This window comes from Mustela nigripes, chromosome 1 (assembly GCF_022355385.1).
Source record: "Mustela nigripes isolate SB6536 chromosome 1, MUSNIG.SB6536, whole genome shotgun sequence".
Lineage (NCBI taxonomy): Eukaryota > Metazoa > Chordata > Mammalia > Carnivora > Mustelidae > Mustela > Mustela nigripes.
The window spans coordinates 260682854-260696846 of NC_081557.1; the positions used below are offsets into that span (position 1 = coordinate 260682854).

At 39.7% G+C, this 13993-nt stretch overlaps 1 protein-coding gene across 1 annotated transcript in view; it reads right to left on the reverse strand.

The window, feature by feature from the left end:
* The window catches only part of ADAMTS3 (ADAM metallopeptidase with thrombospondin type 1 motif 3), a 250743-nt gene that overhangs the window by 131270 nt on the left and 105480 nt on the right, over positions 1-13993 (reverse strand). The window contains exon 4 of the mRNA XM_059385162.1: positions 5625-5781. Within this exon, the coding sequence (XP_059241145.1) occupies positions 5625-5781 (157 nt within the window). The remainder of the gene's footprint in view (positions 1-5624; positions 5782-13993) is intronic.

Sequence of the window (13993 nt, forward strand, 5' to 3'; positions counted from 1 at the left end):
AGCTTCTATCTTTCACATCTGAAAGATCTTCAACCATCACTCTGCTTCCTGATTATTTCATTTAACAACTCAATCTTTAATTGCCTTCTTTTTGCCAATAATTACTATAAATACATGGATTATAAAATATGCGAAACCAACCTAAAAGGAATTACATAAATATAAGTAGTATTTCCATATGAATCCCTAGTAGTAACTTTGATGAATGGCTGACCTTAGATCATATTTATTATAAGCTAAATTGTGCAGCCAAGTAAAAATGAGTAAAATTTATCATTTAACATCTATCTAAAAGAATGGCTACTACTTGACAGATCTTCATAATTTAGTAATACTGTTTCATGCCTCATTTAATAAGAAGAGACGCCAAAATTGATTTCTCTCACTTGATTTTGTTTTTTTTTTTTTCATTTTTTGTGGCTTGCAAAGTCCACCACTGCCTCTTTTGGATTGGGGCATAGGTCATGAGAACTTCCAAATATAATAGCTTATAGCACCTACTGACTTTTCTATAGATTCAAGGAAGGACTTTGCCTAGGAAGTGCCTAGAGTCACCAAAATAAGAACTAGTCTTCCCCTTATTCTAGCGCTTGTTTCATAGATTCATTCCCTGGCAACCAGGAGCAACTCCCAAATCATTTCTGACTTGTACATGCTTCCCACCTGGGACAAAGACACTCCTTCACAGCTCCATGACAACCACGCCAGCAACACAAGCGCTTGGGATCGTGCAGGAAAATGAAAATCCTGAAAGAAAGCTAGGAGATAAAGGCTTACTATTCCTTGTTTCCCACTGGTAGGAAGTAATTACAAAAATTACTTTAGCACAAAGCTTCTGGTGAGTGAATAGTTTGTAATTTGATGGGAAAAGCTTAAGGGCCCAGGGATTAAATAAAAATTATGAAAAGCTGAATGATGTCATCCAAGTAGAGCCCCCCCTTCCCCCCAAAGAGACTGCCTAATACAGACATTCTTCAGAGATGGTCAGGGCTATGTTTTGTTTTTCATTGGAGTTTAGGCTCAGATGATTGATTTAACAGTGGAGGTGAACCTTATGACCGTTTGTCGATTGATTAACCATGCTGTTACCAAATGAAATTTCAAAAACCAGTGAAATATAAAATAATTTTGTCCAAACTGAATGCATAGAAATGGATGTGATATCCATCCTCCCAAAGCAGAAATCAAAAAGAAAAAAAAGAGAAAAAATAGTGAAATTCAACTTTCCCCCCATAATGAAGTAGATAAGGTTTTTTTGACATGTTCTTTATCATAATCATGAACAGTTTATGTTTGTTGTTTAATGAAAAAGATGGGGTTTCTTTGCCAGAAACTGGCAGTACTATGTGTTATAAACACCTGCCAATTCTACACTGGGAGAGGTTGTTTGTATTGCCCAGCGTAAAACCGTTTTCGGTCTTAAAAGAGTAATTCTAAAGCAGAGTGCTGTGTCTGTGATCTTACAAGTTCAATATATTTTCAAACAGATCTTCACATTTTTCCACATTTCAAAAAAGAATACAACTTCCTTACGAAGAATTAAGGAAAGAATCCGTGAACTACATGGAAATGGTTGCAGGTTTGTGTTACTGTTGAGTCATAGCATTTATGTTCTCAACAGGTTCAAAGTTGTGAGTGACTTTTATTGAAAACCCAGATAAATAAGAGAATAAGGAATCAAAAGAGCTGTTTGCTTTTCATCAAGTGAAACAGCTTTGTGTTCTTGAGTGTGGTAGAAGCCTATTTTCTGCTTAAAGTTTAGTTTTGTGTTTGTGTTTTTTTTTTTTTTAAGATTTTATTTATTTATTTATTTGACAGGCAGAGATCACAAGTAGGCAGAGAGGCAGGCAGAGAGAGAGGAGGAAGCAGGCTCCCTGCTGAGCAGAGAGCCCGATGCGGGGCTCGATCCCAGGACCCTGGGATCATGACCCGAGCCTAAGGCAGAGGCCTAGCCCACTGAGCCACCCAGGCCCCCCTTGTGTTTGTGTTTTGAGGACACAATGTCTTCCTCTCCTATAGCGATAGGTAGCAGATATCTTTAATGGGCTTCCAATTCTGTGCAAGGATCACCTTCTGATTCTCGATAAGAACTTGGAAAAGAGAGGGTAGAAGGCAAGCAAAGACACTCTAAGCATCCACGAGACAAAACCTGTCCCCTGACTCCAAGCAAACCTCTACTCATCCCTTCGCCACCATGTGTGTAAGGGCCATCATTCACTGACTCTGACACATGATTATGAAAATATACTGTGCATTTTTTATTTACTCACTTTTCCAGGGGATCTTTGAACCCAAATATCCAAAATTATACCCCCTTGTCATCCTCATCAACCCTATTTCTGTTTCCATTTTAAATACCTGAATTCTGGAAAGAGAATCTTCTCGTCTTTCAGATTAGTGTTCTGAGTCATCCTTGGTCACTGTCTCTACCCCCGAGATAGATGGCATCAAATCACCCCATCGGTTTTACTTCAGTCTCAATCCAATTTGGCTCTTTCTCTCCATCTCACTTCTATCACTTCGTTCAGGACATAATTGGTTTTAATTTAGAACACTTACTCCAAACTATGGAAATGAAACGAATGTCAGTTCTGAGTTGCTAAGCTGACAAAGCAACACATGTGGCCGGGCGATTATGGAGACAACTAGCAAAATACAGCAGAATGTTTATTTATAGGGGCCCCACTGGTGAAACTCTGTCCGGATGATTTGCTGTCAGGGAAATTTATGAAGACCGTGGCCCTCAAATGTATTTCTAAGTACCTCTTCTGTATTTTAATCCTCTTCTAATAACTTATTGAAGAAAGACCACTTGTGTCTCGTACAATAATATCCTGAGTTGATCCAGACAAAGCCCTATTTCATATGATACTGTAGCTTTCATTTATAAATCAATATACCGTCTAAACCTAGAATCTGTTCAGTTCTACATTTTAGAATGATGGAATAAGGTATAAAAATATATTCTTAATTTCACTCGGAAAGTATGTAGTCCATGAAAAAGCTTGGCTCTCGGTCTTGTGACCCAGAAGGTAAAAGAAGAATTTTAAAGTTATAATACAGTACTTAAAGTTCTGAATCTCAATCTCTTTTTACCCTAAAAAGACATTTACATTTCTGAAATATATGGTTATAATTTAAGAGTCTCAAAAGGAAGTAAATTGATAATCACTGGCAACTCAGTTCAATCAGAACTTCATAAATAAGAAAACAGAAGTTGTTAAGCTCATACTAAGGTTTATCATAGAACATTCTGCGTTATATATTGGGTGAAGTTTTAAAACAATTTTGAATTAAGAAAGGAACCCCTCCTCCTTTGACTGATGATTGCTGAAAACCCTTCCAAAATGCATTTTATGGTCTACTTCAACTATAAAGTAATCTTCTACTCATAATTGAAAAATTAAAAATAAAGTCTTCAGTGCCTGCACTCTTAAAAACAACTCATTATAAAATCAAAGTTAAGTCAAGGTTGATGCTACTTGATATGTTAAATAATTTTCTAAATTAATGTCCCAAACTGCCTTAATCTCCTCTAATTCTTTTAAATTTATACACTCTAACTTCTAAATTACTTTTCCTAATCTAGTCTCTAAAAAGGCAATAGGTATTAAACATGGTATTTCCCATAACTGTCTTATTCAATTGAAAAAAAAAAAAATCTCTCCTTCTCTGTAAATATTAGACTACTAAAAATTCCCAGGACTGATATTTATAGAAATGGATACCCTCAGGGTCTGAAATAGAGCAACAGAGTAAAGCTTGGTGAGACTATAGGTGTGACGGAAGGAGCAACCGGAAGGAAGGTCACAGCGCCGTACCCACTAAGGACGTTCCAGTCCTCTGCTACGGTTCTATAGCATAGAGGCTACACTTTACTAAAAGATATTTAACCACTGCCTCACAAAAGATATTAGATATCATTAACAATTAAACTATAGAAAAAGTACTGTAGGGGCGCTTGGGTGGCTCAGTGGGCTAAGCCTCTGCCTTGGGCTCAGGTCATGATCTCAGGGTCCTGGGATCGAGCCCCGCATCGGGCTCTCTGCCCAGCGGGAGCCTGCTTCCCCCTCTCTCTCTGCCTGCCTCTCTGCCTACTTGTGATCTCTCTCTCTCTCTCTGTGTCAAATAAATAAATAAATAATCTTTAAAAAAAAAAAAAAGGAAGAAAAAGTACAGCATCCTACTATCTATCTTTTCACATACCCAGCAGTCTTTAGATTTAGAATGACATTTTTAAAACATGAAAATACAGATGAGAACTAATAAGAATGTATTCACAACACGAAGGCAAGCAATGCCTAACTGTTCGACTTTAATTAAAACTCCTGAAGTGTAAATCTTTGTACAAGGTTATTATCATTAATGATTAATAACAGTAACAGCTAGCACTGATTGCCTATCTACTATTATCGAGGGCTACACTCAACAATCTGCATGCATTATTTCTAAGACATTATAATTGTGCAACGTACCTGAATTCTTTGCTCACAGATAAACTGAGGATCAAACAGTTGAATTACTAAGGTCACAGAACAACTTGATGTTTCAGAGCTATTACTTGCATCTGCCTAAATATTCTCTTTCAATTACACCACCGTGACCCTTGAGGACAGGCACACATTTCACAGTTTTCCATCTATTAATTCAGTGCTGTTGCTTCAGATAAGAAATTTCTCAAAAACTCTTCAGGACGAGTTAATTTAAAATTTATTTTAAATTGTACTCTTCCATTAGTGTGGCACATTAAAGGAAACGTATCTGAAAATCAAACTAGGTAATAACTCTCAGGAGGCAAGATATCATGAATCTAGAATCTAGATGGTCAATTTAAGATTATTTATATTACTGACATTTTCCCTGGGGGAAATTTCTATTATCTCTAATCAGATAATTGGCCTGACATAAGGAAATACAGACTTTTTGAAATTTGGTTAAAAAACATAAATTCTCAAATTTCCTTTCTTTTCCATTAAGGGAATTTCTATACCCAACTTATAAAAACATCTCTTTAATAACAAATTAGTTTCAGATTTCATTAAAACACACAAAATTAGAGAAGCTTAACATGCCATAATTTAATTGACTTGAGCGGTCCAGCCTATTTTGAATTAAAATTTGGCAGAATCATTCAACTCATTCTCTCTCCCATATTGTAGAAAGATTTGCAAAATAGACCTTAAAGTCACATAGCATTTGTATTTTCAAATGTGCCTACCACATATCGATCTCTTTGCCATGTCAATATATCTCATTTTAAAGGTCTGAATAATATTAATAACTCATAATTTAGATACTTTAAGAAAGCAAAAATATTTTTAAGTTTTTACAGAAGAGAGAGAAAAGGTAATTTTAATGTGAAGCCTTAACAGAAATCATAAATAGCAAACAGACTGTCAACACAATAATGCACTGTAATAAAATAATAATAATACCAGTAACATTATATTCTGCTATGGGTTTCAAGAAAGTTGGGCCAAATTTCATGACTTAGGAACTTCTTTCACTACCTCCATATTATGCAAAAGCACATGATTATCACACTCTCTTAACTGATTGGGAGAGTTGTTTTCAAGGTATCTTAAAATTATGGTTAATTATTAAGTCTTGTCAAAGATACCTACCTCTGTATCGGCAGTCGTGGGACATGTTTCCAGAAGCCCCTTCTACTGCTGATCTCTTGTAGACAACATGAATCCTTCCATTTTCTTCCTCCATCTGTTTACCTCTCTCCAAAGGTTCAATGAAATACTCATCATCATCACTTTTTATCATTCCAGCCTAGAGAAAGCATAAATATTTTTTAAAAATTTTAAAAAGATAAATAGCTGTCATCTTTAGCTCACAAGTACCTTTTTAAATGGCAAGAATATAATTTGTGAAAACTCATGCTTTTTCTTTCACTTTTGGCTATAAATTTACATAGTTAAATAATTAACATAAGATAGAAATTCATAAATGATAGGAATAAAATAATTCATATAAGGTATCCTAAGAACTTTACATAGAGTAAGAATAAGAAAATTACACAATGTCTGCACTTTGTTAGCCTGCAAAAGAAGTGCATTTATAAATTCTACTTGGTATTTTATCTCTAAAAGAAATCTTACAGGGTTATGAAATAAACTCAACAAACATCTCCAATATCCCATAATCACCCATTGTGGAGCTGCTGCCCGTGCACGGCTAGCATTGTTTTTAAGTCATTTACATTTTCCTTCCATACCACTATGGTAGGAAAACAATGAGTTCCTTTAAAAAGCCTCTTTAAGTTTCAGTGAAAATACTGCATTTCCAGTATTTATTAATTTGAGGAACTAACTCGTATTTGTCCTATCTTCATCTAACACTTGATGATTTTATACGTATTTTTCCCTCCTCAAGCCCCACCCTTCCCTACTAAAAAAGTTACCCTTGATTCATGAACAGAGTCTTTTTTTCTGCTGTTTCATCGTTTACTTAGAAAATCCCAGGACTATGTTCACTACTATAGCTGAATAGAAATGATGTCTTTTGTCTGAAATTTGCTCCTCATTAGGTATCAAGTCCACATTATAGTCAAATAGTTACAGCTCACATTTCCAATTTAAAGGTCACACATTAATATGTAGTATGAATTTAAATTTTTGTGCTTTTTATTTGAAAATTAAGTCAGAGAAATAATGTGTTAGTGTGGGAATTGTAATTATTTTGGAAACACATGTTGGATCTAGAAGTCAGTCCTATTTTTCTTCTGAGGCCCTTAGCTTATTCTATATTTTCAAATAGGAGATTACTGGCTCTCATGAAACATGGACTGGACCTTGGGGATGAGCATCATTTCTAGCTATTGATGTAACAGTTCTACCACTCTCTGTTGAGCAGCACAGAAATTAAAGATTTTTTATTCATTTATTTGACAGAGAGAGATGATGAGCAGGCAGAGAGGCAGGCAGAGAGAGAGGAGGAAGCAGGCTCCCCACTGAGCAGAGAGCCTGATGCGGGGCTCGATCCCAGGACCCTGAGCTGAAGGCAGCAGCTTAACCCACTCAGCCACCCAGGTGCCCCTGAGCAGCACAGAAATTAAAGGTAGGTATGCCTTCCCATATGGCACTTGTTTGCAACAAATATGCTTGACTGTAGCGTTTCTGTTGCATTCGACTCTGCTCCCTGGTTTCCACTCTGACTTCTTCCACCTGTCATGCCCTCTGCTCTCCTTCCCTGTGGAAGCATCCCAGGGAGGTCTTAGAAACTAGGGTGTCTCCCCATGCACTTCTGCACTCACCTTGATGCTATGCACAGAATAGTCCTTGATTTTACGTGACCCCGTCTCACAAGAAAACACGGCCACAGCTCCTTCACTAGGCTTAGCCCTTACCCTCCTGAAGAAACTTCTAGCTTTCCCTAAAAAGAATGCTGAGCTAATGGGCATTGGATATTCATGCTGACCTTTGAGACCTAACTCCCATTTTTGGAGTTGTTTTCTCATCTGGTCAATCACTCTTCCTCTACTCCTCTACTGTGAACTGCAGTGTTTTTTACAAGGGGCCTGATTACTCTTTATCCTTCCGAGTTATCCCTACTGTCAATGGATCTCCTCTACAAATAGAATTTCCAACATTTTCTTGTGCTTTCCAGTTGTCATTTTAATCTCTTTAGCATTGGTGTTCCATTCTCAAATCTCTTTTTACCAATAATTTCAACATCATTATTTTTGCCCTTCTCAGGCATGTATGGTTTCATAACATTCATAAAACTCCTTCAGACTAAGCAAAAACAGAGTTCCGTGTCCAAGGCTTAAATGTCCAGGCTCATCACTCATGCCATCCATCGGTGATAGGCAGTATTAACTGGCTTTATCTTGAAAACACTGGTCTGCTGGCGCACATTTAAGTTCATAAACGGAGCTTCATCAGCAGGGCTTCAGCAGTCCTCTTTGTTCTGGTCTTGTCTTTGCACCAAATGCCTGCAGTCACCACGTTCTAGGACGTTTCTTACCTTCTTGCCCCATCCTTCCATTTCCACCACCCCTCCCTTCGTTACAGACCTCATCAGTGCCCATGTGGATTTCAGAAACTGCCTCCTATCTTGAGACGTCCCACAAATCATCATGTTTCTCCCAGAGGCGTGTCTAACTGTAGATGGAAAGAGTGGCCCATGAAACAAGAATGAGCACTGGGCAACGGCTAGTGGGGACACCATGGCTAGTGACGGCGAGGCAGTAAGGATTAGCTCACAGGCCTTTAAAAAACATTTCTACATACCTCCTACTGCAAATATTCAATTCCCAGTCCCCATGATATTACTTTCCCCACTAAGCCAGATTCCATTTCCTGGCTCTCTTGTCACAGTTGGCTGTGAACCACGTTACTGTATCCTACCCAGGGAAGAAGTGGTAGTGGTGGATACCAAGAATAGGGCTAGCTCATAAATCCTACCACGTGGGCTTCCTCAGGCTGTTTCCATTATGACTGGGCAAACATAGGTAACACAAAAATTTAACATCGCTAAGCCTGTCCCTTGGAAGGCAATGAAAATTTAAGCCTAGTAGAGGTGGTATCAATGGCAAGGCAAGGTCCCATGACTCCTGAAAACTCCGTGGTCAAAAAATCTGAGAATCTACCCTTTTATTCATTAATTTAAGTGAAGTCTAATTTAAAAAGTACTTTATCTAAAGCGCCATACTAGACATGACAGTAAATAAAAGCATCTCAAAGATAGGGTCTCTTTGCCCTCTAGTTTAGGGCAATCTAGTCAAATAAACAAAATACATACTTACAAGTATTCATTGAGGTATGTTACAGAAAGTCCAGAAAGTACATGAAAGTGCCCTTGAGACTCAAATCAAGTGAGATTTTATTCCCCCACAAGTTTACTGGGCACACAGCAAATTATCAGTAGGAGCTGTTCATTCTATATCCAAATGACCTAAAATCTATTCCAACTGACATCTCTCCAGTCCCCATGGGGACTTCATTGTTCACGCGGTCTCACATTCTCATATAGCACAGCAGCCAAAATGGCTCTTGCAAGCTACCACATTATTTTAGACAAATGAGAATGTGGCCACAAATGGGCGGGACACGTGACGGCGCAACACATCAGGTACTTCATTCTTGCTCACATAAAAGCTTGGGATAGTTCTTCAAAAAAAAAAAAAAATTTTATTTATTTATTAGAGAGATGGAGAGATACCACAAGTAGGCAGAGCGGCAGGCAGAGGGAAAGGGAGAAGCAGGCTCTCCGCTGAGCAGGGAGCCGGATGCAGGGCTCAATCCCAGGACCCTGAGATCATGACCTGAGCCAAAGGCAGCCGCTCAACCCACTGAGCCACCCAGGTGCCCCCAAAGCTCGGGGTAGTTCTATGTCAGCTGGGAGGGGGCTCCATTCCACACAGCTGTGCAGATGCCCACTTCCAGTGCCGGCATCACCAGCCCTGCCCATTAACCCCTGGCGGTCTCACCCCTGAGGGTCTCACCTGGCTTACTATGCACCAACCTCAGGGCCTTGGCTCGGCTCCATTTTTCCTTCGCTATGTCAAGCTCCTTATTGCCTCAGACTTTGAAATGCTATTGGTTCTACTCAGAAGGCTCTTCTCCCAGCCCACCACACTTCCCTCGGCGGGCTCTTTTTCATTCTCCAGGTATTGGCTTTGCTGTGAATTCCTTAGAAATGGCTTCCTTATCTCTACCTACATTAGGTGGCCCCATCTACATTAGGACCATCTCAGCTCATTCTTCTGACTCAGAGCCTTGTGCTCTTTGCTCTCATGACCGTTAACACAAATTTTGGGTCGTTTTACATAAATGTATTATCCTCCATCTCCCCAAGAGCACTGTCGGTTCTGAGGCTGACTCCCCATTCATCTTTGCCTCCATAAGCCCCAGAACCATTGGTAGCAACAACTGTGTCTTCAAGATATTTTTTTATGAAAAACTACCAGAATGAATGGTACAACAGAGGGGCTAACAACTTGTCAGACGTGTTGTGGTCTTCAAAAGGTAGGAGGACCGCCATGCGGGTGGTGTGAGAGAAGGCACTAGAAGCGAGACCATTTAGGCTTGAGCAGGGTTCTGAAGCACAAAAGCCCAACACACGCGTGAGGGCACGCGAGTAACCTGCTCGCTCTGAGTAGAGCCTGTGCGGGGCAGCTCTGGAAAGAAGCAACGGAGGACTCGCTTGCCTGCAGTCCGGACTCTCACATGAAGAATGAGAACAACCACAACGCGGTTTGGAGAGACCGACCTGCCAGCGGGAAGAGAAGACGAACCAGCCGGCAGCAGGGGGTTAAGTGCAAGTCCAGGAGGCAGAAGCGGCCGTGGGAGGAGATAAGGAGAAAGAGGGGGGGAGGAATGAAGAGTAATTACAGGAGAAAGTAAGTACTTGATGCCTTTAAAATCGAAGTTCCTCTGCGTTTACAGATGCCCACTCTCACTCGGGTGAGTCGCCAACCTTCTTCTGAGGCCCGAGGGCTTCCTCTGCTCCTGGCACCTCCTCTTGGGCCCGTCTCCTCATTCACTGTTGCTGCCTCCACTACAACCACGATGGGCTCTTGCTGATCCCTTTTGTTTTTCTTTTGTTCTTTCTTTTTTTTTTTTTTTTTTAAATTTATTTTTTATTTATTTTCAGCCTAACAGTATTCATTATTATTATTATTATTTTAACAAAGCCTAGTCGAGGTGACTGTCCCCCTTTCAGAACAGAAGCTTCACCAAGCCCGGCCTCTGTCCCGTTCATTCACTGCTTCATCGCAGGGCCCGGAACGTCAGCCTGGGCCGGCGTTGGTGTCCAGTTCTTGAGGGAGAAGAAAGCAATGTAAGCAATGGGCCAGTGAAAATAAAACATCTGAGAAGGAATGGCAAGAGGAGATGAGAGGAACCCAGAGAAGAGGGTCAGGGGCATCTCAGCCGCAGAGAGTTTTATCCAAATAATAGTAACTGCGGCGAAGAAGACACACGGGACGAACACTATGGAAAGGAAATCAAACAGAGGTATCTAATCAGAGGGGCAGGGGCCGAAGAAATGGTAAAAAGACTTATGGAAGAGGAAGTGGTCAGAGCCTAGTCAGATCGTAGCCAGATTCATCACGGGGAGACTTTTCTGCTGCTCTTCCCACCACCGTATACTGATTTCTCTCACTTAGTAGCTACCAAATGAGTACTTTTTAATAGTCACCCTATATATTCTCAGACTGCACCACCCCAGCATAAAATCATCAGTACATAACAGTCACGTATTGAAGGCTCTTTTCTCCACCGAGATACTCCATTAGGGAGTCATGCATTCAGCGAACATTGCTGGAAGCCCAGAGACCACGCACGGTCACTCCCAGTACTCAACAGCACAGTCACATCCCAGTACTCAACAGCACGGTCACATCCCAGTACTCAACAGCACGGTCACATCCCAGTACTCAACAGCACACTCCTGCCCTCAGATCCCCAGTTTTATTTCACAAATGAATACAACACAGTGCCTTCCTTAGAAGAATAAAACCCAATGTATAAAACGAGAAAGTCTCAGACAGTGGCATTCCAAGTACCAGGATCACGTATCATGCTGCCAGTATTTACAACTTTGAAGTTATAACTTCAGAGTTTCTAGAAATGTCACACGTAAGAAGACATATGGTCCTAGGAGATTCTGTTAAACAGATGCAATCACTTTTTTTTTATAAACATATATTTTTATCCCCAGGGGTACAGGTCTGTGAATCACCAGGTTTACACACTTCACAGCACTCACCAAAGCACATACCCTCCCCAATGTCCATAATCCCACCCCCTTCTCCCAAACCCCCTCCCCCCAGCAACCCTCACGCATCTTCAACGTTACTTCAATGATGGATGATATCAAGGTAATATTCTGTGAATTTCCCTTTGTGACACAAAGCCCTCCGCATCCACCATTCTCACTCCCATGTAACAGTTCAGGAAATATTAATTGTATTTCTCAAAATTATTTCCCCAAACTTAACACAGATGAAGTTTTAAGATACTTATTATGTTTAGGACAGCATTAAGGACATTATATTAAACACATTTTATTGTTTTAATTAAGTCTTCACTCGGGCCCTTTGACGGCATTTTGGAGAGGATATTTATAAAACAATGATCTACGCTAAAAATCCAGCTGCGTAATTCCCCTCTCATCTGGTCAACTCTTCCAGCTACATCACCAACAAACACTGCCAAGAATCCAGAATTAAGCCAACTCGCCTCTGAGGATGGAAACAGCTATCACAAAGGCCACACTCCTTACTCACTAGGAAGGGTCCTCACAGCCTTAGTTGACACTCAGTTCTAATAAGCCAGGTTAGATGGTTTCCTAATTCTCATCAGAGTATAAATGGCAAACAAGAGGAAGGGCTGTGGGACATAGGGACTCGCTATGAATGCCCTCTGCAAACAACAAAGCCCTTTAAAAAAGGGTGAAACTCAAGTCTCTATATGTCGATAACCATAAACCACAAGAAAAGACTAAACTGCATTAACTTGGTTTAAGATAAAAATTGATATAAAAGATAATTTAAAGAGTTCCAACAAGAATTACCAAGGTTTTCTTGAAAACTCTGTGCCAGATAATCTAAAACACTTATGCTATGGAAACATTCCATTTTTAATTGTGATACCTAAATCCTGTTTTACTGCAGTGAATCTTGAATCTGTTAAGGAAGGAGAGTCGAACTAGGTAGCTTTTGTGGATGCCAGGAAACACGTGCCAAATAATACAACACATTATTGAAGGTGAACTCAACCAGATATCCGTTATTTTGGGCTAAATTGGTTATCATGTCAATACGAGATCATAGCACAGAAAAGCAGTAATTAATTTCATATGCCTATTTTCTGTTTTTTGCTTTTTAAAATATCTATTGAGTTTTAAACAAGTTTAATTAAAATTAGGGTTTTTTTTTTAAAGATTTTATTTATTTGAGGGAGAGAGAGAGAATGAGAGAGAGCGAGCACGAGAGGGGGAAGATCAGAGGGAGAGGCAGACTCCCTGCCGAGCAGGTAGCCAGACCCGGGACTTGATCCTGGGACTACAGGATCATGATCCTAAGGCAGTCGCTCAACCAACTGAGCCCCCCAGGCACCCTAAACTTAGTTTAGTTTTAGATGTCTAGAAGAGGCACTGAAAAAAAAATTATTTTAATGTTGTGTGTGTATGTGAGAGAGAATATTTGTAAATATAATATTCAAGAAGGACTATCATTATACCTTAGGGGTACAACAGCTCTATATTAATTCACTAAGTTTCCTTGAAAACACATTTTGAGACTCGCCACTTTGCTACGCTGCTTCCTCCAACTCGGTGTACCCACAGACATATTGCCTGGTCCCATTTTATCATTAGGACGGACAGGTATAATTACTATTGCCAAATCTTTCCTGAATTTCAAAGAGTATTTCAATGATATCCCCAAAATTTCTACACAGGAGACATCGAGGAAGAAAAAATAGTTGAGAAAGGCAAGAAAATAGTGAGTAGAACTGACTCAAAGCTGTATTTGATATGCAAAGACAGCATTTCTTTTTTACATTGAAGAAACTTAGTTATTTGGGATGCACTTGGAGAGGGTTTATGAAAATCGAGAAGTAGCTAAAATATTTCCCAAGCCATATCCCTGACTTCCATAAAGTTTTTCCTTATTCCAAAGCCAGAAGTAACTTTTACTACTTTGGATTCCAGCATCTTAGCTGTATGTCTATGGTACTTATCATTGTCAACCATTTAATTATTTATTTTAACTGTGCAAGTCCTTGGAGATTAAGAGATGTTGAGCAAGGTGTCAGCTGATTCTCTGAGATAAAAGTCTGGTTAAATTCCAGATTTATATTTGGGTCTCGCTGGCAATTCATTCAACAGTGAACCCTCTGGATGACTTCTGAGTCTCAAGATCATTGAACATAATCCCTTACAAACTGATAGCACTACATGTGTATTTGCAGAATCCGCTCTTTGAAGGAGGTGAATAGGCTCTCCTATTCAGGCAGGTATGATGATTAGAGCC